Here is a 27,810-nt window from a genome sequence, read left to right on the forward strand (position 1 = left end):
TTCCAACCCCTAAGATTCTGTGATTCTGTGAACTCGCTGCAGCTCAGAGCGGCGTGGCCACCTCAGAGAGCCAGCCCCGCTGGCTGTGCCCGCTGAAGGGGAAGCCTGAAGGGGAAGGCTGAAGGGGAAGGCTGAAGGGAAGGCTGAAGGGAAGGCTGAAGGGGAAGGCTGAGGGGAAGACACCCGGCCCCGCGCGCCTCGGCCCCGCCACAGACGCAGCCCCCGCGCCGGCCCCGCCCCTCCCGGCACCCGTAGCGGCGCGGGGCGCGCGCACGCACGCAGGCACGCCCGGCGGCGGGCGGAGGTCGCGCCAAGATGGCGGGCGTGCCGGCGGTGCGCATCAGCATCGAGTCGGCGTGCGAGAAGCAGGTGCAGGAGGTGGGGCTGGATGGCAGCGAGACCTACCTGCAGCCGCTCTCCATGTCCCAGAACCTGGCGCGCCTGGCGCAGCGCATCGACTTCAGCCAGGGCTCCGGCTCGGAGGAGGACGAGCCCGGTTCGGCGGGCCGCGCCTGGGCCGAGCCGGGCGAGGCAGAGGATGAGGAAGGTGAGGGGCGGCGGGCCCGCGGCTCCCTGTCAGACGGATCCAGAGCCAGAGCTCTCTTGCCGGCCTGCAGCGGAGCGAGGCCTCCGAGCGCTGGGGTGCCCGGCCCGCAGCCCCCCGCCTCGGCTTGGCTGCCTGTCCTCCTGGGTTGTCACGGTGGCCTTAGATCAGGTCGAGACATTCCCCACCGAGTTCCAACAAGTGACACGGGTAGAATGGAGAAGGAATGATCCCAGTATCGTGTGGTTATCTTGTATTTCAGGCCATTATGATCTCTCTGTGCTTCAAGAATGAGCGTTACACTGCATCTTTTCACAAGCTTTTGTTTTCTCTACTTCTGTTTTCTTGTTAGGGTTGGTAAAGTTTCAGCCGTCCCTCTGGCCCTGGGATTCAGTGAGGAACAACTTAAGAAGCGCCTTGACTGAGATGTGTGTTTTGTATGATGTTCTTAGTATTGTCAAGGATAAGAAGTTCATGACTCTAGATCCAGTTGTGCAGGATCCTCTCCCTCCAAAACAGGTACATGGGTACCTAGGTGTGTCATTCTTTTGGCTTGATACTGAACATTGTGTTTCACTGGAGTTTTTCATGTATGATACATGCAAGATTTAGCACAGTATTCCTTGTGATGTGCTGGTGCAGTGCTTTATGGGTCCAGGGAAGGCTGAGAATGAGAGGTGAGGCTGATTTCAAAGGCTTCTGCTGAAGCTGTAAGTTAAATTGCTGCTCGTGGCTGTGTGACAGCATCATGAAAGCTACTCTAAACAACTTGTGGAACATTCAGCAAAACCAAATAATCATTCACTCTCAGTTCCACTAATAACAATTTTAGAGAATTAAAGTGCAATAAGTTTTTCTCTATTGTTACTAGAATCCTCAGTTCCTGCAGCTGATTTCCAAAAAGAAGTCATTAGCTGGAGCAGCTCAAATCCTGTTGAAAGGTGCAGAAAGATTATCCAAATCCGTTGCAGAAAACCAGGAAAATAAGCGGCAAAGGGACTTCAACTCTGAACTGTTGAGACTGAGACAACACTGGAAGCTGAGAAAAGTGGGAGACAAAATTCTTGGTGATCTGAGCTACAGAAGTGCAGGTAAACAGAAGGATCTTTTGTTTTTCTCAGTAACAGGCATTTATATTTAACAGGGTTTTTTTTTGTAACTGAAAATTCAATATTTTCATCAACGACCTGGATGAGGGAACAGAGTGTGCCCTCAGCAAGTTTGCTGATGACACTAAACTGAGAGGAGTGTCCAACACACCAGAGGGCTGTGCTGCCATTCAGTGAGACGTGGACAGGCTGGAGAGTTGGGCAGGGAGAAACTTGATGAAATTCAACAAGGGCAGGTGTAGAGTCTTGCATCTGGGGAAGAACAGCCCCATGTAGCAGTACAGGTTGGGGGCCGACCTGCTGGAGAGCAGTGTAGGAGAAAGGGACCTGGGGGTCCTGGTGGACAGGAGGATGACCATGAGCCAGCAGTGTGCCCTTGTAGCCAAGAAGGCCAATGGCATCCTGGGGTATATTAGAAAGAGTTTGGTTAGTAGGTCAAGAGAGGTTCTCCTCCGCCTCTATTCTGCCTTGGTGAGGCCGCATCTGGAGTATTGTGTCCAGTTCTGGGCCCCTCAGTTCAAGAAGGACAGGGAAGTGCTTGAAAGAGTCCAGGGCAGAGCCACAAAGATGATGAAGGGAGTGGAGCATCTCCCTGATGAGGAAAGGCTGAGGGAGCTGGGTGTCTTTAGCTTGGAGAAGAGGAGACTGAGGGGTGACCTCATCAATGTTTACAAATATGTTAAGGGCGAGTGTCAGGAGGATGGAGCCAGGCTTATTTCAGTGATGTCCAGTGATAGGACAAGGGGCAATGGGTGCAAACTGGAACATAGGAGGTTCCACGTAAACATCAGAAGAAACTTCTTTACTGTGAGAGTGACAGAGCCGTGGGACAGGCTGCCCAGAGAGGCTGTGGAGTCTCCTTCTCTGAAGACATTCAAAACCCGCCTGGACGCCTTCCTGTGTGATGTGCTCTGGGTGACCCTGCTCTGGCAGGGGGATTGGACTAGATGATCTTTTGAGGTCCCTTCCAAACCCCTAAGATTCTGTGATTCTGTGGATAGCAGATGCAATGTTTTTAAGAACAAATAATATCAGATAATAAAATCTGATTATAGTTACGAAAATATTATAAAAGGTGGAAACTTGTTTTATTATTAGGGAGAATATCCTGCCATGCTCAACCTAGAAAATTATTTTTAAAGTTGAGTGTGTAGGATTATAGTAAAGATTCCTTTACACAAACAATTCTGCATTGACTTTGCAGTTGATCATTTGGGAGACAGACCTTGTAAATCTTTGGCTTTTATTTACCTCAGGTCTGTGAAACGTTTTTCATAAAATGAGGAGCATCTTGCATTTTTCTCTGAGTCGATTTTTCTCGGTAGATGGATTTATTATACCTATTATTCCTACTCCTGTGAGAAATGATACTGAGAATATGCATTATTTCATGGATTACAGTGAGAGAAAGTCACCAGCCCAGAGTTCTAGAGCCAATTACAGAGTGAAGGAGTGAATACGGAATCTCACCAAACTTAAGATGTAGATTTATGTTATCTAGATGAACAGTGCTGAATTGAAAGGGATGCAACTAGGACAGATGTGGACATCTGCCTTTATAAGCCCCACCTGACTGGCTCTGTGGCTGGTTGTTACAGACTGAATCCTGTCATAGTTTTAAGACTGTGAGCTGAACATCATCAGCATTCCTTTAAATCAGTAGGGATGTTTCATCTACTTGCTTGCAAATTTTTGGCAGTTAATTTTTTGTCTTGTTTTAACCAAAAACCTTTTTTCTTCTTCCCCATTTTAAAACACTGTTGGTTGTGTCCCATAACTACTAAATACTATTTGCTAACTTACTGTAAAATACTACACATCACACACAGGAGGACTGAGATGCTGATGTGATTAAATGAGCTTTCTAATTTACCTGGGTATTTTTAATGAATTAATTAAGAAATTTGAGTCAAGTGCAACTGTGGAGGTTTGGAGATTTAGAAATACATATTCCAAAATGGAGATATGAGCTTCATTATTTGCTGAAGATACTGTAAAGTATGTATGTCTTTGTAATTCCTTTCTTAGGTTCCCTTTTTCTTCATCATGGCACATTTGAGGTGATAAAGAACACTGACATTGACTTGGATAAAAAGATACCTGAGGATTACTGTCCTTTGGATGTTCAAATTCCAAGTGATTTAGAAGGATCAGCCTATATAAAGGTTTGTCAGAGAAATTTTATTAATAAAGCATAGATTTTGTTTTGTTATTTCTATGCTTGCAACAAAGAACAATCATCATATAATGTTCTCTTTTGCCTAGGTTTCTATTCAAAAACAAGCTCCAGACATTGGTGACCTTGGGACAGTCAATCTTTTTAAAAGACCCATGCCAAAATCAAAACCAGGTATAGCAAACTGTTTGCTGTTTTCTGAGCACATTCTCAAGAAATGGGTTTGAGTCTGGTGTTTATTTGTAGATTCTAGCTTGAGAGTGAACAAGAATATTCTCAGTTAAATGGAAATTTCCTATGCAGGTGCTGCTTGAGCTTTGGGAAGATAATGCTTTCAAAGCATCCTCCATCCGTTTTTCATGCATTTACTCAATTTCTGAAATAAAATTACTAGGATTTTATTTTAGGTATTGTGGAAGCAAACCAAGGTACTGTGGCTCAGCTGGACTAAAAGTCTGTTCACTCTTAACTTTGTCCAAAATGCCTGATCTGTTTCTGTGGCTCATACGTTTTCTCAGAATATGAAAGCTTGCTGGCAGCCTGAGCTTTAGTACCAACAGCTGCCTGGCAAGTGGGAGCTAGATTTGTTTGATGTGTGACAGGATGGGAAGGAGTACATCCTTGGAAATAAAAAGTCATCCTTAACTCTTTGGGTTTAAAAAGAACTGACAGGATTTTCTTTCACAGTGATCTGAAACACAGAAGCTTGTGCTGTCTTAAATATAAACAGGATGTTGTGTTAAGTAGATGCTTCATATGAAATTCAGGGCACAGTATAGAGCTTGTGTACTTGATCAGAACTTTGGGCCTATAAATGCTGTGAATTCATGTACATTAATTTAACATTACTTGGTGGCTGGTTGTGGGATGAATTCAATAAAGCTAGAAGTATCATTGGAAGTAAATTGCAACTTAAGAAGCAGAGAGTCATAAGCACAATTGACAAAAGGCCTGGGAATGTAATAGGCAGTTCCAGAAAGGAGGTGCAGTTCACAATATAAATGTGTATAAAAGCAAAGTAAGATGCAGTAGTGTTACCTTAAAGTGCTTGCTTAACTGAAATAAAATTCTGAAAATACTTGATTTTAGTAGCAGACACTGACTACTGTACCTTAGCAGTTACTCACAGCTACTACACACTACCTGGTATCCAAAGCTACCTTTGTAGCTTCTCTTTACTCTTTCCTTCTGCAAATGTTGATTTCTGTTTTTCAGGCTCCCCACATTGGCAGACAAAGTTAGAGACTGCACAGAATGTTCTTCTGTGTAAAGAAATTTTTGCCCAGCTGTCACGAGAAGCTGTTCAAATCAAATCACAAATTCCTCACATTGTTGTGAAAAATCAGATAATCTCCCAGCCTTTCCCAGGTAGGAAACTTTTTGAGACTTCTTAACCTACAGTTACTTAAACATGGACTGAAACTGAGTAAAAAAAAATGAAAGTAATCTTGGTTTTCAAAGGTTTTGAAAAACTGAGTTTCCTAGAATTTGAATCTTGGTTGCTAATTATAGAAAAATTCAACTAAAGCACTTTAGTTTCTAATTTACTAATATTTTGTTGTGTGGATTTTGGATTCTTTTTCTTCATGATGATGTTTTTTGTCAGTAGCACTTAGAGCTGGCAGCTGTAATGCCATGTGTGTATTGCAGTTTGGAGCTGTGCATGAGTCATTGCTCCTGGATTGCATGCAGGTGAGCTACTACTTGAGGTGGTGGTTCTTTGGAAGAATGGAGGCTAATACTCTTTGGTGAGGATACTTAAAACAGCATGAAGATGGCTCAGAGTTGGCTGATGAACCCTCTTGGTAAAAGGAGTACACAACTGATTATATTGTGTGAACAGGGTGTTTCTGGATTGCTTAAAATGTGTATGATGGTAAATCATTCCTTGGGAAGGAATGGGGTCCTGGGAAATTTTCGTTTTCTGTGGGATTGAGTCACAGAAGTTGATGTGGAATGCACCTGGTGATTTATTAGTTGGACTGTCAACACTTCAGTGAGCAGCAGGTCTTACTTGCCTGTGGTGCTGTGCTCTCCAGCATTGTGTTTTCTTGGATACAGTGAATACTGCTGATGAATCTACTGACTATAAAACATGAAAAAGCAGTTCTCAGTAGCCTGCTTGAAAATTGTCAGTATCCTTATGATTTTTTTTGTTACCTGCCTTGTACAGGTTTGCAGCTGTCCATTTCTCTGTGCCACTCTTCCAATGACAAAAAATCACAAAAGTCCGCTTCTGAAAAACAGAATCCAGAGGATCATCTCTATGTTCTGGAACATAATTTGCATCAGCTTATCAGAGAGGTAATGCATTTATGGCCAAGTACTGAAGACTTGGGGCTTTTGTTCAGACAGCGACACGCTATGTGGCACTGTTGTAACGAGAGTGTGCCACTAGAGGCCAGTCACTTTCTATCCATGTGTGTAAGGCAACCAGCCGCTCAGTTTTGGTATGGATGGGTGAGTAGGGAGTTCTTTACTAAGTAAAGAATGCTGGTAGTTCTTAACCTCAGGCCTGGCTGCTCACTTTGGAAAAGCTGTGCAAGGTTTTTCAGTACAGTACATAAGTCTTCCTTTTTCTTTGTATCTAATTAGTGCTTGTCAAGTACTTTAACTGAGCATCTGTTCAGACCCTACTCCCACAAAGAAAGAACAATTAGTTCTTGTAATAACTTTGCTTATTTTGAGTTCAATTCTCTGCTTCAGTGTTTTAGATTCCCGTGTAATCTAGAAGAAAAAAATGGGGAAGGAGGTTGAGGTTGCATCTGTTCAGGAAAGGAGCACAATTTTACATGTCTAAGCAGCTGTGAAACCATATCCCAGAGAGTGTCCATCCACTTGGAGCATGGCTTTGCAAGTCATGCAGTCATGTGGAATAGTACAGTGTTTTAAACACATGAAGCTTTGGCTTCATGCCCAGCTCTGTTGTGAATTTCCTTTCTTGGCTTCAGACAGGTTGCTAAGTCTTGTAACTCAATATTTATCTCCAAAATGTGTTGTTTGTTTTTGTTTGACCATTCTGTTTTTCTCCAGAGATGTATACAAGGCACAGTTATTAGCAGGAGCTGCTGCCATACTAACAAATTTTTGTTAGCTAGCATCTTTCTTTAAAAATCAGTTTCCATCAGGTTTGAAAGACCTGCATAAACAGGGGAGGTGAAGTATGAGTGTAAAACTGACTTTAAAGGGCTGTCAAGTTTGTAAAATAAAAAAGATGCCCTTTTGGAAAGTATTTATATTTAAAAAACCTGATGTAAAGCAGCATATTGTAATAGTGTACATTCTGTTTCTTGCAGATAAATTAGTCGGTTGCGTCCTTTTATAACATCTGTTGTTTGTTGCAGTGTCATAAGCAAACCTTGAGCTCAACAGTGATGCCACATCCAGCTAGTGCACCTTTTGGCCATAAAAGAATGAGACTTGCAGGACCTCAGGCTTTTGATAAAAATGATATCAGTTCTTTACAGTCGAATGAAGGACTTCTGGAAAAGATAATAAAGCAGGCAAAACATATCTTTTTGAGACGCAGGTAGGTCACAAGCTGTTCTTGTTAGAGTTAAAATGTACCTTCCCGTGGAATACAACTGATCTCTTCAGTGTTCTTAAAAGTAGCTACTTCTTCCTTCATTAAAATAGTCTTTAAGTACTAAGAACCAGTAACATATAATGAAATATGAGCAAACAGCACTCAGCTAGTAAAAAAAGATTTGAGATCTCTGTGACACGTATGATGCAGGCTAATTGTCCCTACTTAAACTGCATAAATCTTCTTTAGTATTCTTTGCTGTGCAGTAGCTGATGCTGAGTAATACCACTTCAGTACTGCTGCAGAATTCATGTGACATGTACAGAGTAAACCAATGTGCTTCATCAGCACCAGAATAGAACTTCAATCCACATGTTTTGGTTAAATTTGCCTTTTATTTTTTCTTTGGTGTCCAACAAAAAAACACAAAACCAAACTAATAACCTGCTAATTACCTTTAAACAAGATAACAGCACCAACTGTCTAGAATATTGTGTGTGGAATATGTGTTTACATTCTAGAACTGCTCGAACCATTGACAGTCTGGCTAGTCGTATTGAGGATCCTCAGATTCAGGCCCACTGGTCCAATATAAATGATGTTTATGAATCCAGTGTTAAAGTTCTAATAACTTCTCAAGGATACGAGCAGATATGCAAGTAAGTAGGAAAAAACATTTATCTGTCTAGCTGTAGAAGCATGCAACAACTGCAGAAAGGGTTAAAGTTGTGTTTTACAGGTTTAGATTCTCCTGAGACAGACAAGTAGGACCCTGTTATTTGTGTGTCTTTTTCTGAGTTGTAGGAGGAACAGCCACCCTAAGAAAATTCTTTATTCACTTTATACTTGAATGAAGAAACTTAGAGTAGTAGTTAACTAGTAGTTTCCTTCAGAGGGAATTGAAGGTGAAAGTGGCCTTTTAAGAGGGGATTTACTCTGGACAGAGATACAGTATATTCAACTATCTTTGTATGTGCTGGATTCTAAACTCCTAGTCTGGTCATAGAGAGCTAGTCAGTCTTAGCTTGGCTGTTTAAGCACTGAAATGTGGAACTTCTGTAATTCATGCTCCTAGTTATGCCCATTGTCATTGAAAGGAGATGTCATGTTCCATAAATGAATGTCTGCATGCTGACCAGCAGTGAATTAACTAATGCTTTGATTGTGGATGTAACAGGGTTTTTTTTCTATTTTGAGCAGTCCTCTCTGGCTGTGTCCACAGTGTGGAGCAGACTGTGGTCATTGGTGCAGTTTACAGTCTCAGCTCCAGAGGACACATACTCCCCAAGTCTTGGCTGTAGGACATAACAAGCCCTCAGTACACATAATTTTCCTCTGCTCCTCTGGAAGGAAACTTGGACACAAGGGCAGGGAGGGAGCTGTGAGGCACCTCAGGGGGTTCCTTGACCTGAACAAGCAGTGGACCAGGTGTGGGAAAGTGCCACAGAGTAGGTCCCTTGCAGTATAGTGGGAGCTGTTTTGGTGAGTGACAAAACTGAAATGTTTGGAGTTGCTGTTGTATTCTTTAGGCTTTGCACCATCCTCATCCTAAGAGTTTTATCAATGAATGGGATGGAACCCGGGTGCATAGTTTACTGTTTTCTTCAGCATTGTAATACATTTTGAATAAATATGTATCTTGTTTTCAAAGATCCATTCAACTACAGCTGAACATCGGAGTTGAACAGATCAGAGTTGTGCATAGAGATGGAAGAGTTATCACGTTGTCTCATCAAGAGCAAGAACTGCAGGATTTCCTTTTATCTCAGGTAGACATGTACATTATTCTTCCCTTTCTTGTAGTGTTTGGGAAACAGAATCTCACCTCTCTCCCTAGGAAGGTGATGGAACGACTCATTCTGGATGTCATCTCTAAACACGTTGAAGAACAGGAAGTTATTGGGAGTGGTCAGCATGGATTTACTAAGGGTAAATCATGCTTGACCAATCTGCCAGCCTTCTATGATGACATAACTGGTTGGCTGGATGAGGGGAGAGCAGCAGATCTCACCTACCTTTTGATACTGTCTCCCACAACATCCTTATTGGGAAACTGAGGGAGTGTGGGCTAGATGAGTGGACAGTGAGGTGGATTGAAAGCTGGTTGTGTGACAGAACTCAGAGGGTTGCCATTAATGGAGCAGGGTCGAGTTGGAGGCCTGTAACCAGTGGTGTCCCCAGGGGTCAGTACTTGGTCCAGTCTTGTTCAGTATTCATCCATGACCTAGATATGGGGACAGTGTATCCTCACCAAGTTCACTGATGATACCAAACTGGGAGGGGTGGCTGACACTCCAGAGGGCTGTGCTGCCATGCAGTGTGACCTGGACAAGCTGGAGAGCTGGGCAGAGAGAAATCTAATGAGGTTCAACAAGGGCAAGTGTAGGGTCCTGCACCTGGGGAGGAAGAACCCCGTGCACCAGTATAGGCTAGTGTGGACCTGCTGGAAAGCAGTTCTGAGGAGAAGGATCTGGGAGTCCTGGTAGATAGTGAATTTTCCATGAGCCAGCAGTGTGCCCTTGCTGCCAAGAGAGCAAATGGAATCCTGGGGAGCATAAGGAGGTTTGGCCAGGAGGTTGAGGTTCTCCCCATCTACTCTGCCCTGGGGGTGCCACATCTTAGAATCACAGAACCATCCTGGTTGGAAAACACCTTGAAGATCATCAAGTCCAACCTAAATCCACCAACCATAACCTAATCTACCCATTCAGTGCTTTAAATCGTCCCTAAGCACCATATCTGTATTTCTTTTAAACACTTCCAGGAATGGTGACTCCACCACCTCCCTGGGCAGCCTGTTCCACTGTCCAACCACTCTTTCAGTAAAGAAATTCTTTCTAATATCCAGTCTAAACCTCCCCTGGTGCAGCTTCAGGCCATTTTCTCTTGTCCTGTCATTATTCACTTGAGAGAGGAGGCCAACTCCCACCTCCCTACAACCTCCTTTCAGGTAGTTGTAAAGAGCAGTGACATCTCCCCTCAGCCTCCTCTTCTTCAAACTAAACAATCCCAGTTCACTCAGCTTCTCCTCATAGGACTTATTCTCCAGACCTTTCACCAGCTTGGTAGCTCTGCTCTGGACGTGCTCCAGCAACTCGACATCCTTCTTGTAGTGAGGGACCCAGAACTGCACACAGCACTCGAGCTGTGGCCTCACCAAGGCTGAGTAGAGGGGCAGGATCACCTCCCTACTCCTGCTGGCCACACTCTTCCTGATATAGGCTAGGATGCTGTTGGCCTTCTTGGCCACCTGGGCACACTGCTGGCTCATGTTAAGTTGGCTGTCAGCCAGCACCCCCAGGTCCTTCTCCACCATGGAGCTTTCCAACCACTCATCCCCAGGCCTGTAGCTTTGCATGGGGTTGTTATGACCAAAGTGCAGGACCTGACGCTTGGCCTTGTTACACCTCATGCAACTGGCCTCAGCCCATTGATCCAGCCTGTCCAGGTCCCTCTGCAGAGCCTTCCTACCCTCAAGCAAATTGACACTTCCTCCCAGCTTAGTGTCATCTGCAAACTTGAGTACAAAGCACTCACTTGCCTCATCTAGATCATTAATAAAGATATTGAACAAGACTGGAACCATAACTGAGCCCTGGGGGACACCACTGGTGACCCAGTGGATCCAACCCCATTCACTACAACTCTTTGGGCTCAGCCAGCCAGCCAGTTTTTAACCCAGCAGAGAGTGTACCTGTCTATGCCATGAGCTTCCAGCACTGGAATACTGTGTCCAGTTCTGGGCTCCCCAGTTCAAGAGAGACAGGGAACTACTGGAGAGAGTCCAGTGGAGGGCAGCAAAGATGACTGGGGGATTGGAGCATCTCCCTTGTGAGGAAATGGGAGAGCTGGGACTCTAGCCTGGAGAAGAGAAGGCTGAGGGGAGACCTTATTAATGGCTACAACTATCTAAAAGGTGGGTGCAAGGAGGATGGAGCCAGACCCTTTTTAGTAGTTCCCAGTGACAGGATGAGGGGCAACGGGCACAAGCTGGAACATGGGAAGTTCCATTTAAATATGAGGAAAAACTTCTTTACAGTGAGGGTGACAGAGCACTGGGACAGGCTGCCCAGGGAGGTTGTGGAGTCCCCTTCTCTGGAGATGAAATTCAAGACCCACCTGGATGCAGTCCTGAGTAATGTGCTCTTGGTGATCCTGATTTAATGGGGGAGTTGGACTAGATGGTCTCTAGAGGTTCCTTCCAACTCTGACAATTCCATGATTCTGTGATCTTACCTTTATCTATGTAGAAAATGTTAGAAAACTTCAAATAAATCATAGAATCATAGGGGTTGGAAGGGACCTTGAAAGATCATCTAGTCCAACCCCCCCGCCAGAGCAGGGTCACCTAGAGTACATCACACAGGAAGGCATCCAGGCGGGACGGAAAAGTGGGAAGGTGCATGACTGAATTTTTCAGTATGCTTGTATAGTGACTTTAGCAAGTGTTATTAAAATATAATACCAGTTTTTACTAGGGTCAATAGTAATAATAATTTTCCCCTCCAGTTTAAAATACATTTCTTTATGCTACTTATTATGGGAGCACTAAGATCTTTTCTTACTTAGAACAAGTCAGTGAGAGTCACAGCAAACAATAGGGTATTTAATGTATTCCAGCTGTAACCAAGTCCTATCTAGAGCAGAGATCTTAATGAGCTCACAATTACTGTCATTTCAGCAGTGCCTTGTTAATGGTCACTTTGCATCAGCCATTACTAAATCAGGTGATACTTGAATGAACTGTGTTTTCTTAATTGCCTAGAGCAAGCTGCTGGTTTTATTCAGAATGACAGTCTCCCTGCTATGCATCATAAATAGTCAAAGTACAGGGCTTTAATAACAGTGGTTGGCTTGTTGCAGTTATATGAAACTCCACAACAAAAAACAGATTCTGCTGAAGGTATCTTCCTGGTCAAGTGTTTTCAGACTTGTTCCCAGCAGTGCTAGATTCTTCCTTGTTACAAGTGTTAAGCCTTGATACAGCAAAACATGAGCATTTAAACTTTTAAGATGTTAAAGCTCAATGGGTACACTTGATGCATTAAGGGAGGTAATTGTGCATCTGAGAACCTCAGCTTTTTTTTTTTTTTCAGAGTTTGCCACGATAATACATTCATATATATTATATATTTTACAGCAGAGGTCTTATTTCCATTAAAAGAAAAAAAAAAAGGATTATTTTAAAATCTTGTTTGTATCTCTTGTATTAGCTCTTGAGACCTAAATAAGGGCTTTTTAAAACTAAAAGCAATATTTAAATAAAATGCATAAGCCCATAGACTGATGAAAAATAATCTAACTGCAGTTAAAATAATCTAACAGTGGTCTCTGTCTGTGAAGAAACTAGTCCAAATTCAAATAACACAATCCTGTAATGGCACTTATATAGCATGTATGTTAAAAAAATTTCCTCTGGAACTAGAGAATTTACAAGGCAAAGTCACATTAACAAACAAGTACTGAACAGCAGAAGAAAGAAATCTTGGTAAAACCAGTATGCAGTTCTTTCTGTGGTGTGCAAATATCAAACAGCAGACTAACCTTTTGTTATCTCTCAGATGTCACAGCACCAAGTCCACGCAGTGCAGCAGCTTGCAAAAGTTATGGGATGGCACGTGCTGAGTTTCAGTAATCACGTTGGTCTGGGGCCGGTGGAGAGTATTGGCAACGCATCAGCAATAACTGTAGCATCACCCAATGGGGACTATGCCATTTCAGGTAGTGGTTTCTGTTGGAAATGTATGGAAAATCTTAAAATTCTTAAACAAATTCTACAGGCTTTGTATGTCTGTTTCTGAGATAGTCTCTAAACTTTTGTAGAACAATGTCAACAAAGAGAGATTTGTTCTCAAATATTTTGCTGTATGGAACTGACACCTAAATAGAATAAATACTTTGCCCAGAAGCCACTTAATATAAACCTAATTTAACTTGCACAGACTTGAAAATATTTCTTAGAATTAGCATAGAAAAAATAGATGACAGAAACAATCAAAATCCTGAGAGAAGAAAACAAGGCAGCCAACAGGATCACAGCTCTGGACTTAACAAGAAAAGAGTTTGGTCTCTTTGGGGATCTTGGAATAATTCTGTGAGATACCATCCTATGGGATGGAGAGAAGAGGGGTCCAAGAAAACTGGTTCATTATTTTTTTCAAGGCTCACTTCTTTCAGGCTCTTGAATGCTGATTCCTATGTGGAGGAAGTTATTCAAATGTGACAGAAGACCTGTGTGGCTCAACAGGGAGCTCATGACTAAACGCATGACATAAAGAGATGATAAGCAGGATCAGTTTACCTGCCAGGAAGATAGACTGTCCAAGCTTGCATTGATGGGGATAAGAAACCTAAAGCCCATCTGGAGTTGAACCTGGTGAGGGATGTATGGGATAACAAGACTCAAATGGTATGTCAGCAGCAAAAGGAAGACTAGGGAAAATGTGGGCCTGCTGTTAAATAGGGAGGACCAGGTGGCACAGGACATGGAGAAAGCCAGGGTACTCAATGCCTTCTCTGATTTCACCTTAAGGCCAAATTCCCTTCAGGAATCCCAGGTCCCTGAGGCCCATGGGAAATCTTGGAGCAAAGAAGACTTGCAGGATCGAGTTGGAGAACCTTTGAACAAGCTAGACATACACAGATTGACAAGACTAGGTGGGATGCATGAGTTCTGAGTGAGCTGATTGTTTTGAAAGGCCTCTCCTGATTATCTTTGGTAGGTCATGGTGATCAGGAAGGGTTTCTGAGGACTGTAAGAATGCAGATGTTGCATCCTGTAGTTAAGGAGAATCTGGGGAACTAGAGTCTGGTCAGCCTCATTGCAATTACTGGGAAGATGAGGCAAAAAAACAGTCCCAGAAGCAGCTTCCAAACATATCAAATAGAAGGTGATGGGGAATAGTCAGCCCTTATTTATGAAGGAGAAATTAAGTTCAGTGAGTCTCTTTGTAGATGGCTGGCTTGGTAGGTGAGGTAGAAGCTGTTACCTCCTTAACTGTTTATTTAAAAAACAAACACACAGACACCACCTCCCAATAGAAAAGCCCATCCAAGCCAACAGAACACCGCCACTCCTCCACCAGTCTTGTAGAATTCTGTTACTACGACCACAACTATCCTGAGTGACTTCATTCCTGTCCATTTGAGAGAAATCTGGTAGAAACAATATCTTTTTGATCACATTTTTCAACAGAATGGTGGGGAATACAACCGAGGTAAGAATTGGGCAATTGCTGTTCCTGGCATCATTAGGGAAAAATAAATGCATTTATATGGTGCACATGTGGGGTTTTTTGTCAAATGTTTCTCTGGTTTGCTCTAATCAAGAACATAGAGCCCTAAGCAGCAGAATCATAAAAAAGTGGGAGATAGAGAAAATTCAAAGAGAAAAACTTTTTTTTTTTAAAGTAAGATAATTTCCCATGTTTGCTTTCAGCATGTTTGGAATTGAACAGGAGTAATGTATATGAGGAAGGGTATTTAATATGAGAACTCCTATAGTGTAAAAATGCTCATAAACTTCTCTGTTCATCACAGTACGTAATGGTCCAGAAAGTGGCAGCAAAGTGATGGTTCAGTTTCCACGGAGCCAGTGCAAGGATCTCCCCAAGGGTGATGTGCTGCAGGACAACAAGTGGAATCACCTCCGAGGGCCATTCAAGGAGGTGCAGTGGAATAAAATGGAGGGGCGTAACTTTGTGTACAAAATGGAGCTCCTGATGGCTGCCCTCACCCCCTGCTGAGACCCCCTCAGCCTCTCTCTGGGTGCTGGAGCCATCGCTGTGCTGTGAACAGTCACTGCCCCGTGCAGCAAAGGGGAAGGGAACCCAAGGGGCAATACAAGAAAGCAAACCCAAATCAGTTTCCTGTACAGATATGTCCATTGTAGTGTTTGTAATAAAACTTTTTTTCAACAACATACAAAATACAACTTTTTGAAGAAGTTCCTTTCAGCCGGGTCTTTGCAGATTGCTCTATCTAGAGTAACATAGCTGAGTAATTAATGTATTTTTCTTTTACAAAATGGAATTCAGTGGGCTTTTGCTACACAGAAGGTGTGTGCTCAGTCATTCCCTTTCCTGTCGTGCCCTTACCTGTTCTTAGTAGATCTTTGCGAGTATTTGTGAAAAATAAAAATTGCAAGAATTAAACTATTCTATTAATAAGCCTTTCACTGGCTTACACCACTATTCTTGTGGAAGGTAATGGGCTGGTTTGAGAAGTGGGACAACAGAGGAGAAGTAGAGCTCCCTTGTCAGAATTAAGGCTAAACAAAGCTTAAGAATCAAGAAAGAGTCTTCAATGCCTGACATTCTTGAGTTTGTACGTTGATGCGTCTTCTGGGTGACACATTTCTTTTTGAGACACATTTGCTTAGCAATTTGTTTAAGTTGAGAGTGTTGGAAGTCACAGCTTGTGGCAAAGGTCTCTGTGATTACTACAGATGAGCCTATGTGGTGTTGGTTACTTTGCTTGTGTTTCCCTGCTTTTTGCAAGCTTGTAGAGGAAAGGGTCTTACTCTGCTTACAGAATTCTGACCATTTATGGGTGACTTCTGTAAATTCATGTCTAGGTAGAAGCAGGTGACTTACGCAGTAGACCTTGAATCTCCACGTGTGCTGGTTTTTTTTATTATTTTTTTTTCCCCTGCACTGTCACTGATTATCATCCACGGAAACAGTAATATCCTTCTGAAGATCACTTCTTGAATTAATTGAAAATAAAAAAGTAATGTTTTGACTTTTTTTGTTATAATTGTAGCCTTCTTTAAGCTTCTAGTAAGGTGTTGCACAAAGCTTTCGTTTTTGTGATTAATTGCTAAAGGTCTTTTTGAAACCTGTCTATATGAACTGGCTCAGACGTATGTCCATATTGTGTGTATATATATAAATATATATGAGAACTTCTTGCACATAGATCATGTTTGAATTGAACATCATAGTTGTATGCTGACAGTTGTTATTTTGCTGTATTCTTGAGCAATAAAAGAGTAGTTGTAGGAAATACGTATTAAGCAACTGCCCTGGCAAGCTGCTGCTCAGTGTGTATCCAAAGCAGCTATTGCACTTACGTTGGTGTTTGCCAGCGTAGCACATCTTACTTCAGTTTCTTGTTCTTCTGTGCACTGCACTATGAGAGAGAAAGGTTCCTTTCAGGTTCTTATGAGTTACCCAAGCCAGCTTATGTACATGAAAAAATACTAGTTGAAAATAGTCTCTGGATCTTGAAAGGTGGGTGAATCTTATGCAGCACCTGTGATGCCAAGTCCCATGCTGAACGATTGCAGAGGGTTTTGATCCGTAGCGCACAGTTCAGCAAACAGCCTGATGGATCTGCTTGTGCATCTGATTATATGAGATTATATGTTGTGACTCCTGGCAACATAAGAAATCATCTCTTAATAATTAGAAGATGAACATATGAAACTTCAGTGTGTTTTTACACATCACTGTTCCTGACCTATATGGATAGGTCTGTATGTGGTGATAACCTTTTTATCAAATTAATTGGATGAAAAAAAATTGTTACCAAGTAACAGGATCACTGTGGAGCTATTACGGTCTTCAGATTTATCCCCTTCTGGAAAGATACAGTGGATGCAAGAGGACTTGTGTTGCAGAAAGACAAACACTGAATGTTAGCAGTGAAGACATATGTCAAGACTTTAAGGCCTAGCTAAATATATATATACACACATATATATAATTATTAGGGACCTGGAGAGTCTTAGTGTTGAATACACAGGGGTTTCTAATTTTAATGGAAAACATACTGCTTAGGCTTCTAACAGAGGAGCTGTCTTGAAATTCTTGGCAGTGCATCTTTGAACATGAACTGAAGAGATTAGCGGATGATTAAGACCTTTACAATTGATTGCCAAAGCTATCTTGCTAACTTAGATATCTCTTTAATTAGTTTCATTGCAAAATGCCTTAATCCCTTTGATCAGTTGGAATGCTCTAAATATTAAATTTTCTGCTGTTCTGCATGGAGTTTACAACTGGAGTAAGGATAGCTATTCATTTCTAAAATCCCACTTCAGCAGCTTGCTGCAAGACTTAAGATACTTCAGGCAGCTCCAGCGTGGCAAGAAACTGCTACAGGCAGCTTAGCCTAAATTCTGTGTATCAAATATTACCTTAATACATTTTGATAATCAGTTTCAGAAAATGAATATTTTCTAAGTGACCCTACCTATGTATGTAAGCATGTTACATTCTGGGTAAAATGAGTGGGTGAGGCATTGTCTATATGGAAGCAGTACATAGATTAACTGTACTGTATGTCCTCATTGAGGATTATTGGAATCCCTGTTGCTCATCTAAGATGATACTGCCTAAAAGCAAGGTTGGCACCCGTGTCATCAGCCAAGGATGGATGCCTAAAGTTGCTGTATCTTTTGCCAGGCTGGGAGAGGTAGAGCAACTGAGCCAGCTGGAAACAGAACTGCTGCTACAGTGCATCTTAAGTTGACAGCTTTTAAATGGCCATTTCCTAGTTTCATCCCAGCTTTCAACTATTGTAGTTTAAAGGCGCAAGTGACCTCTACAATTACAGCAACGCATTCAAATGGTCATTCACATCTGTATGCATTTCCTGACTTTTCCTTTGACAGTAATGACAGCATTCAGGTCAATGTTAGCAGAGAATAATGGTGTTAATGCAAGCTGTGCTTTTTGTCCTTTCTACATAAGTCTGGCAGAGCACCTGCTGCATATTCAGCTCAGCCTAATGCGTAACTTCATGTTCAAGTTCTAAATTTAGGGAGTAAAATAATCTGGAACAGATAAACAGAAAAAAAAAAATATCTTCTGTATGCTGTAAGGATAGTTTGCAAAAATACTTCAAGCTTGGTGAGTAATACAGATGCTCTTACAACTTCTTTGTCATCAGACCTTCACTCAAAGATACAGAAGACTGTTAATATAAAGTGAAGAATTAAAACCAACTTATTTTGCCAAACTGTAATGTAGCTGGGATTATTTTTTTAATTTCTCACCTGTTTTCAACTTCTTCCAGATGCAGGAAGGAGCAGTGACCTGAATCTGGTAGCCAAATTTATGAGTGAATGCGAGGTCCTTTGCACTGCAAGTGGCCAGTTCAAGCAGGGGGTGATTTTTAAAGCTCTGTGTACAAGGTACTTTCAGAAAAGCCTTCTTGCATTGCTGTGCACTTGGACAGAAATTCCTTTTTTTTCTGTATCTAACCCATCATGCCTCTGCACCTGAGCATCCTAGTCCCTGACCAGAGGGGAAGCTGTTGTAAAAGCCTTATGCAAACAAGTGAGCTGATGTGTGAGAGAGGCAATAGCAGCAGTTCAGCTCAAGAAGACACGTGGCAATCTGCAGACACAGACTAGTCCATGGTCTCTTACATGTTCAAAGTTTATTTCACACTGCAAAATTCTTCTCATTACAAAAGCAAAACAGGGTAAGTTGGAGCCTGGCCAGTTCAGTGTTTTCTCACTCACAAAAGCAAACGTTACTCAACCCAACAGATCTGCAAGTGGAAAACGTGTGATACGGAAATTCAAGAACACACTAGTTGGATCACTTCATGTTTTCTTACAACATAGGCAAGCAAATGTGGCTTCTCAATAAGAGCAATTTCAGAACTGCATTTGTAAATACCAAATTTCAAAGTACGGCTGTTTTATTTTTTTTTTTCCTCAGGTAGTTTATTCATCAGTGGGCTAAGCTTGCAAAGGACTTGACATCTTTCACAATGAAACTGTTCAGTATTTTTCCACCCTGCTAGTGTGATGTTGTCAGTATTTTATCTGACCCTTCTAATCATTGTAGTGTGGTCCTCTTCAGTGTCTGTGTGTAGTTCCTTGTTTAACAACCTCTCCTAGTAATGTCATAAAATGTGTGTTAATATCCTGGGGTGGTGTAAACAATTGGAAATGTAAGTGGGGGAACTTTGACCAGCTTGGCGTTGTTTCAAAGTCAGTTTTGCCTCATGAAGAATTGCAGCTCTTCAGAGCTTCAGTAAATTCCTTACACCCATAAGTAGCAGCATAGGCACAATAAACAGGATTCAATGCTTGCAATCGATTTTTTAATGTAATACTGTAATTAGATGTTAATGTTGAAGGATGTCAATGGGTGCTCTGTCTGTAATAGGAGACTTGCTGTAGCCAAAATACCGGTGTCCTTCAAGACCATGATAATTTCCTTTATGGGTTGATCTTAGAGGCTTGGTTGGTTTGTTGTTTTTAAGTGTGGTAGAGACTGTAGATTTTATTAAATAGTCACAGAAGTTTGTTTATGCTCAGCATGAAAGCATGCTCTTTTTTACTTTGACCTTTGCTAGCAGAGCCAAAGTCTTAACAGGTCAAAGCAGATCCACCAGACACTGCTGCTTTCATGTCTAATTAGCTTTGCAAGTCAGGATGGTTCCACAGTAGTCACAAACATTTTACCTTCTCACTTGCCTCGTCAATACTTTCTCCTGAGGTAGAATTGTTATTTTTGGTATGAGACAGTCCTTGGCTAACACTCAATAGTTTCCAATTCAATCTCTTCAGTTGTGCTTGCTGCAAACAAAAGGATATTATTATTGATTGGCAAATGAGCTGGAATGTCAGTGCTCCAAAATTAACAACACTGTGTTAATAGCTGAGACATTTTGAACTTTTTAATATTAGCACAAGCTTACTCATCTACAATTAGGTTTAGATACATATTTTCAAAATATTTAATTGCATAAAGAGTCCCTCACAATCTTTAAAGTGACACTGGTTTGTCCCAGTGCAGGACTAAAAGTACTATGGAAACTGAAGTCCACAGGGCTGGTCCTTATACCTCTCTTTTTTACTTCTGAAACGAGGGCTCTTTTAAGTGGAACTGGGGAAGCAGTTAGGTCCCTGCTTTAGATCAGCTTCTAGAAGATTACAGAACAAGTCTCCAGAACTGTTTTTTTTTCCTGAAGTCTGATGAATAAGTGTGCTTGATTCAGACTTTGTAGAACCCTGGCTATGTAGGAAGATTGGCTTTAACTGGCAGGAAAGGCTTTATCTAAACAGAAGCCAGTATATTCTGGCATGGGAGGAAAATTTTCAGTAGCTACAGAAGCCTGTGAGTGGTATGTGCACTGTGAAAGCAGCAGCAGCCCTTAAAGGTCTACGTGAGCAGCAGAAAGGAAAGAGACAGCTTGAGCCAAATTAATCTCTTCTCATACCAGGTTTTCCAGAGTTCACACGAAGTCTGGGCCATGAGGCTTAGGATTCTCAAGTATCTGTGCTGCTGTAGTAAAATACTGATACTTAGGCTGCTTGTAACAAAACAGCTTAAGCAGCACTTACTAGAGAAGAAATACAGACCTTTTACTTAGAGGACAAGAAACCGCTAGTGGAGCTGCACTGACAAAGAAGGGAGGTGAATGCCTGAAAGGTTTTGAAGTGGTAAAAGAAAGCTCTTGTTCCAAGGATGTGCCCAGAGCTTGAGCCCAGGCCTGTACTGTGGCACCTTCTCTTCCTGCCTAGGCTGTACATCCCTGTTTGTGGCTTGGGAGTTTCTTCTCCAATATGTGAGTGCTCCCTTCAGTGCAGCCCTTGATCTGCTTTTCATGACTGGTTTTTTTGGTGACTGTTAGGAGTCTGCTTCTGATATTAGTCAGTGTTCACTGAAGTCTGCAACTAGATCAAAGATGAGGACAGATGAAAGGGGGATTTGAGAGGAGAGGAAGAGGTTCAGCCCTCAATGAAGTGAGGCGGCAGCTGCTCCAAAGGGCCATCCTGTAGGATGATGATGCTCTTGACTTCATCTCATGCCCTTTGATGAGAGGTTATTGCAGCTCTGGCCTTTTCTCCCTAAGTTTTGCAGTTAGCAATATTGGATATATTTTGTGGTTTCTGATGCAAAATGTATAAGGTAGATACCCTGTGGGTAGCTCTGCAACTAAGTACCTATTATTCAGTTGCCTCAGCTAGTAAAGAGTTGGAAAGGGTAACTATATTGAGCCCTTAGTCTTGTTTCTTCGTGTCCCTGCTTAGCACCTTTATGGCTCAAATCACAAGTGAATTTTAGGCTAAAATTAGGACTTAAAAACGCTATCCCTTGACTGCAGTCTTAGAGAGAGATACCTGTTAGTTTGTGTGTTGTCTTCTTCTGGAATAGATGCAGAGATTTATTACACAGCCACATGAAGCAGATCAAAATGGCAGATACTGCAGCAAGAAATGCAAAGAGAACTGCTACAAAATGTAGATCTTCATAGATGATCTCTGCAGTGTGGACAGAAAAAACATTAGTATTATAAAACTGATGACAAGCAGATTAATGTTTAAACACTGGGTAAAGCCAAGAACTCCCAGGTAGTTCGTACCGTAAACATTGACTATGATGGTGCCATAGGTGTTGGTTCCAAACTCCTCTGTTACAGTGATAAAATAGTAGCCAGCATCTCTCATGCTTATGTTCAGGAGCTGTATGGAGCCATTTTCAAAAGTAGTCACTCTGTCTTTGTACACTGTGGATATGTTGACATCATTGCCACTTTTCCACTCAACAATTTTGGTGGTGCCCCAGCTCGACACATGCCTCCACTCAACGCTGGCAACGCCTCTGCACGAGTACTCAACGGAGAGCAAGATGTTTTGTGCCACTGTTGCATTGATGTTGGGATGTGGGATAACTAACGATACTCCTCCAGGAGCTGAAAGACAAAGGAGGGTGATGAGTGTGAAGGGGAGGCTGCACCATCCATCCAGGACAGGATGGGAGCTCTGGGGCCTGATTCATCCTGCCTATCTCAGAGGTTTGTTTTAAGAGAGGATGGATTATGCTTTGTTGTTTCTCTTTCTTTCTTCTGACCCTAGGAACATGGAACAAAAGGAACATGTATACTTAAATTAAACACAAAACACACATTTTTTAATAGTGATAGTCAGGAGAAATGCCTCCACCATACAGGACAAGTAATTGCACATGTTTCAGTCTTTCAATACCCAAGAGGAGAGGGTTTGGAAAAGTCTTTTTGGGTAAGGGAGTATAACATTTTCTAAAAACTGAGCAATGCTTCATCAGTACTGGCTTTTCTTTAAAATCCTGCATTTAAACAAAAAGTTTAATTGCCATTGCCAAGGTAACCTATTATACAAATGAATTAACATCCCCCAAGAGCAACCGGGTAGCAGGCTTAAGTATGTGAAGACATGGCAAGGACTTAATAATATTTTCAGGACATGTAATCAACATCTGAGACAACAGCTTTGTAAAGGCAGCCAGTTCTGTGTCAGTGCAGATAAATCACAGAGAATCAAAGGTACCCAGTTTCACATAAAGTCAGGCACTTTATGTTTCTGATGATTCCCTGGCAAAAAACACGTGAAAGAATATTGAATTCTCACCAAGTTTCTACTTATGTGATTACAGAGCTGTACATAACACTGTGAAACTGAACTGACCAGTTAGTTTAATGTGTAACTGCAATAATTTCTGCTTGCGTGGGGCTATTTCTGCATGAAGATTTGGATGAACACCAAACATTCAAGTCTCAACTGGCATACTTTTTTTTTTTTTAATAATAATAATAATAATTAGCGGTGAGTTTGAGACACTTGGCTAGAGAGAGAAATCCTGTTATCTACACACAAAAATCAAGTGAGACACAAAGCAGATAAAGCACAGCGTAAGCCTCACTGCTGATGCCTTTTCCTGGCTTGGCTTGGAGCAGCTCACCAGGTCCTGTGGGAACAGCCTGACTGCAAGAGCAGAACTCAAAAAATCATGCTGAGCTACAAATGTCTGTAGCCCAGTGGGGAGGGAGGACAAGACCCCCAGCTATGCTGAAGCAGTTCAAAGCAGGACCCTTGGGGATACTCCTAGAGGTCCTGCAGAGTCTTCAGGGAAAACAATGGTTTAAAAAGACAAAGGAAAAAGAATCTCCAAGGGAAACAAATTATTTTAAGATCCTGTTAAAAATTAAGAACACCCCCATGGCCAGCAAAACCTCAGAGAAACCACAAATGGGGAGAGATGGATAAATGAATTACAAGTCAGCTTGTCTCTATTTAGGATCTGTAGCAGAAATCAGAAACTTTGCTGTTCAAGATAAGGCAGGAAAGCTGGGGAAGCCAGTTTGATTCCCAGGTCCTCAACTATGGGACCAGCACAGAAGAAAGCTCCACCCTCTCTATATTTGTTAACGAGAGGGGATCTAGGCTTTTTCCAGAATAACACTGCTGGGATTCCCCTTTCATGGACAGCTTGTCATGCTCCTGCTGCCAGTTCCTCTTGCAGGGACACCACACTTTCCCGGTAGCCCAGGGCACCCTCAGCTGAGCTGTGCTCTCCCGTTCACCCTGTGTGCAGGAGAGACTAACCAGACTGTGAAAAAGGGGTTTGTGCCAGCTAGAGAAACAGAACAGACGGGAACCTCTGGTAATGGCTGCAAATTGTTCTAATTGTTTTCTGTTCCATGTGTTTATTTAAAGCCCTTTTGCTCTGCTTCTGACTAGACAGGGGCTGAGTGTCTCACCACCGTGACCCTTTTATGTTTTGATAAAGGCACGGCTTTGTTTTGAATATGTGATTGCAAGGTAAATGTTAAAAAAAAAACACAACACAACCATAAATAATCCTTCCATTAAATTACTTGCAAATGTGTTCTGTCCCTACCCAGTACACAAAGCCAAAAAAGGCAAGGCAATAACCATTCAAAAATCTGTTTAACACACGGCCTGCCTCAATCACCTGAACCGATCTAATCCAAACAGGGCTGCATCAGCCTTGAAAGCAAACATCACACCCACCCCAGCGCCCAGCCAAGGCCGCTCTGTTCTGCTGCTTGCACAACCAGACCCTTCACGCCCAGCAAAGCGTGCCTCGAGGAGACGGGGGGACCGGTGAGTTTGCTGTCCCGGGCAAGCTGCTGCACTCCGAAGTTCTCTGCTGGCCGGGAGTCAAAGCTGGAAGTGTGGCTCTGTGTACCAAACCTGGCCATGGCAACGTGCCGGGCCTGCAGCGTGATGAGGAGTGGGTGGGAACGGGTCAGCAGCGAGAGGCCTCCACGAAGGAGCTCTGGAATGGGGGGCAGCTCTAAAATGGGAGGTCTGAAACTCCGGGGGCAGTTCCTCCACCCTTCGAGTTCGTGCGTCACCTCGATGATGAAGGAGAAGGCCGTGACGTGTCCAAACCAAAGCCAGGGCTGGTACTGCCCACCCCAGTGCCCAGGGGCGGGGGCTGCAGCCTTCCCCAGCCCTGGCTTGGCGAGTGTAGCCCCGTCCGCGCTCCCCCCCGAGGGCTGCTGGGGGGAAATCCACCTGCCGTCTTCCCCGCCGCCTTTCCCAAGTGACCCGAGCCGTTTCGGGATGGTTAGCCGGGATTTGTTTCCTCCTCCTTGCCTCCCCTTGTTGTTGGGATGGCAGAGGGGAACTGCAGCGTGGGGCTGCCCCCGGGCTGGCACGGCTCCGCTGCCCCCTCCCCTGAGCAGCATGAGCGGGGACGAGCCCTCCAGAGCCCGCAGAGAGCCGCGATGCCTCCTTGAGCCCCCCCGTCCGCCCCGTCCCCTCCCCGGTGCCGGGCAGCCCGTGGGCGGCGGGGACCGGGGCCGTGGTCCGGGGAGGGGCTGGGGTCTCCGCACCCCGGCGTGGCTGCCGAGAGCTGCGGCTGAGCTGCAGGCAGCGCGGCGGGAAGGAGGAGGAAAGGGCCGGGGGTGGTAGCGGAGAAAGGGACACTTACTCTGCAGAGCCCACCCGGCGGCCAGGCAGAGGGTGACGGTCCCCACGACGACGCCCCGGCCCCGGCAGCCCCGCAGCGGTCTCATCAGCGAAAAGCCGATGCTCCAGGGCTTGCATTTAAGCGGCTGGGCCGGCCAGCGCGGCCCGACCCCGGGGGCTGCCCGCCCCAGGCGTCTTCCTCGCTCCTCTCCCTCCTCTTCCTCCTCCTCCTCCTGCCGCGGAGCCGGGACCGGTCGCTGCTTCCCCCCGGCGCTCGCCGGGCTCTCCCGCGCCTCACACCCCGCGATCCTCCGATACGGATTGAAGATGCAATTGGCTGGGGAAAGGAAAGCGCTGCCCGGCCGCCTGCCATCGCCCCAGCCAGGAAATGAGCCGTCATGGGCCGCCGGGGGGGCCGCCCGAGCCGCTCCCGGCGGGGGGCAGGGAGCCCGGTCCCCCCGGAGCGCGGCCGGAGCTCGGGAACCGGCCCGGGCTGAGGATGCTTAGGTTTTGGTGTGATCACTAAGGGAACACGCACCCGCAAGGGAAATTTCGAGGTGTTGAAAGGAGTTGGTGATGCTGCGGGTGGGATGGCGGGGCTGGGCAGCAGCAGCTCTGTGTGCCCAGGGGTCATCTCAGGTGACCACGGTGGGAATTGAGAGCCATTCCCATCCCACCGTACCCAGCACAAGCACTGCGTGCTCGCCTATCCTACCATCTTCCAGAGGAGGTCCCCAGACATGCTTGTCCTTCTTTCAGAAAGCATGGGACAGGTGACTAAAGGGAAAACATGATTAGAAAATATGCAAGTGCCCCAATCCTGAAAATTCACCCTCGTTCAGGGGGAGATGCTGCCAGAGGCCCTAAGCACTCCCCTGTGCCCAGTGGAAGGGGTACACGCTGGGGTGGCCAGGGGGTCTTCTATCCCCCTTTCCTTGTGTTCCTCTCTCCTCAAGTTCTCTTTAGTAGGGTGAGGATAAAAGGAGACAGCTCAGCTCCTGGTCAGCACAGGTTTCTCAGGGTAGGTGGGAGGAAAGGGCAACTCCCTGTGCAAGGAGGGTTGGATGGGGTCTGCTAAAACCCTCTGCAGTGGGCAGCCACAGCTCCCACTGCAAGGTATGGTCTAGTGCAGGATCCCTACTTCGTGCTTGTCTGCAAAGCTGACATGAGAGCCCTGTGTGGATCTGGGTGGCCAAAGCCCCAGGCAGAGGACTGAGTGGGAGTGGGACTGGGCTTTCTTGGGGCTTGGCTGTGGGGGACCTGCTCCCACTGGGGCTTTCCAACAAGTGTGATGCTGTTTGGTGCAGCCATGTGAAAGCCCCCATGTGACATCAGGGTTTCCTACTTGCACACCTCAGAGGGGATTTCTGGGACCTAGATCAGGCCTTGGCAAGAGAAGGTCTGCAATCTGCATGGACTCCAGGGTCCGTCTTTTGTTCAGGGTGCAACAAGATCTCCAGCTTCCCTGACTTCTGGTGCATCTCTTGAAGCTTCAGCAATAGGCATCAGATGAAGGGACAGAGTGAGAGAGGTTAGTGAAGACTTAGTGCCTTATGAATATTTGATCTCACATAGGTTTTGCAGCTTGCTGTGGTGCTGGGGGTGCCTGAAAGCATTATTATAGTTCATCTGCTCAGGCAGCCTACAAAATGCTTCCCCTCTACCCCATCTGAGCTGCTCCTGTGCTTTGCCAGATCTCCTCTGCTGCACCAGATCAGCATTGTGTTGGGGTGTCCCTGCTGAAATGGGATGCCCAGTGGCAAAATTTCTTCCTGAGCACATTGCTTCCTGGCAGTTTTATTCCTCAAAGACCTTAAAAAGGTCTCATGGTAACGTAAACTTATATAATTTTCCCTTTTCATTTCTTCAAACCTTTATTTAAATGATTTTTGAGCTCTTGGCCCAGTGACCTATTTTGGCAAGACAGCACATGGGGCATATACTCATATAAAATGAATTGAACTTCGAGCAATTTAAAATATATCACACTAGTTGCATTGATTGGAATCCAGGTCTGGAGTTCTTCCCAAACATTGACAATTTTGTCTTTGCAGTATAGGTCAAGTGTTCAGTCCTGGAGTAAGAAACAGGTGTTTATTTTCAACATTATTTCAGCATAATAAACAGCAAAGAGCTTTCAGCTTCCTTCTTTTTAAAAGGAAAATCTTAAAATATTGAGAAGTTGGGTTTTTTAACATAAACTGCACCTCAAGAAATACAGTGACACATATGACAAAATGCCCAGCATTAAGACAGTTTTTAATCAGATTTTTACAAACCTTACTTATCTGAAAGCCATCTGGTTCTTCTTTCCCTGAGAGCCCATTGCAAGCAATGCTTTCTTTTGCTGTGCTGCAAACATCCCCTCTGCAAGGGAAAAGGTTTCTCTTGAGCAGAAATACATTGGGGGTGAAATGGCAGCAGAGGGTGAGTGCTTTGGGCAGGGTGGGAGCCTGTTGGCAGGGCAGGGGAGCAGCAGAGAGCAGGGGGGATTTTGGGGGCAGGCTTCCCACTGGCAGCCTGCAGAGGAGCGTGGCCATGGTGAGCTGCACCACAGGGGCTGGTGTTGGGGACCATGGGAACAGCCCCATCAGCAGGTGACTGCACTTGACTTCACAGAATGCCAGTGATATCTGTGTTACTGATTAACAGCCAGTCTAACCATATTTCACCTCGATGCTTGGCCCCTCTGAGTCCCCCCAGCATTTGCCTGCCCCTCAGCACCTGAGACACAATGGGGGATGAGCTTCTGCAGATCTCTTCTTCTGTTAGGGATGGGGTTTGAGGATA

At 44.2% G+C, this 27,810-nt stretch overlaps 2 protein-coding genes across 3 annotated transcripts; one reads left to right on the top strand and one right to left on the bottom strand.

Annotated features, from left to right (window-relative positions):
- The first annotated feature begins 291 nt into the window (after positions 1 to 291).
- On the top strand, positions 292 to 16,097 carry MED17 (mediator complex subunit 17). 2 transcript variants are annotated; one of them, XM_051631264.1, is made up of 12 exons: positions 292 to 547; positions 897 to 1,063; positions 1,416 to 1,635; positions 3,682 to 3,818; positions 3,919 to 4,003; positions 5,045 to 5,197; positions 6,003 to 6,133; positions 7,174 to 7,358; positions 7,877 to 8,014; positions 9,007 to 9,124; positions 12,917 to 13,076; positions 14,895 to 16,097. In XM_051631264.1, the coding sequence occupies exons 1-12, from the start codon at positions 316 to 318 to the stop codon at positions 15,098 to 15,100; spliced, it is 1,932 nt and encodes a 643-aa protein (XP_051487224.1). In that variant the 5' UTR covers positions 292 to 315; the 3' UTR covers positions 15,101 to 16,097. The 2 variants fall into 2 exon arrangements, with proteins under 2 accessions (XP_051487224.1, XP_051487232.1); XM_051631272.1 differs by lacking the exon at positions 12,917 to 13,076 and having other exon boundaries at positions 14,895 to 15,013.
- A 2,675-nt stretch (positions 16,098 to 18,772) lies between these two features.
- VSTM5 (V-set and transmembrane domain containing 5) lies at positions 18,773 to 25,127 on the bottom strand. Its single transcript, XM_051628423.1, has 4 exons — positions 25,043 to 25,127; positions 21,687 to 22,016; positions 21,445 to 21,585; positions 18,773 to 19,896 (listed from the first exon to the last, which is right to left on the bottom strand). Exons 1-4 carry the CDS (start codon positions 25,125 to 25,127, stop codon positions 19,853 to 19,855), a joined length of 600 nt encoding a protein of 199 aa, XP_051484383.1. The 3' UTR covers positions 18,773 to 19,852.
- Between the last annotated feature and the right edge of the window lie 2,683 nt (positions 25,128 to 27,810).

Source organism: Apus apus, chromosome 1 (genome assembly GCF_020740795.1).
Source record: "Apus apus isolate bApuApu2 chromosome 1, bApuApu2.pri.cur, whole genome shotgun sequence".
Taxonomy (NCBI): Eukaryota; Metazoa; Chordata; class Aves; order Apodiformes; family Apodidae; genus Apus; species Apus apus.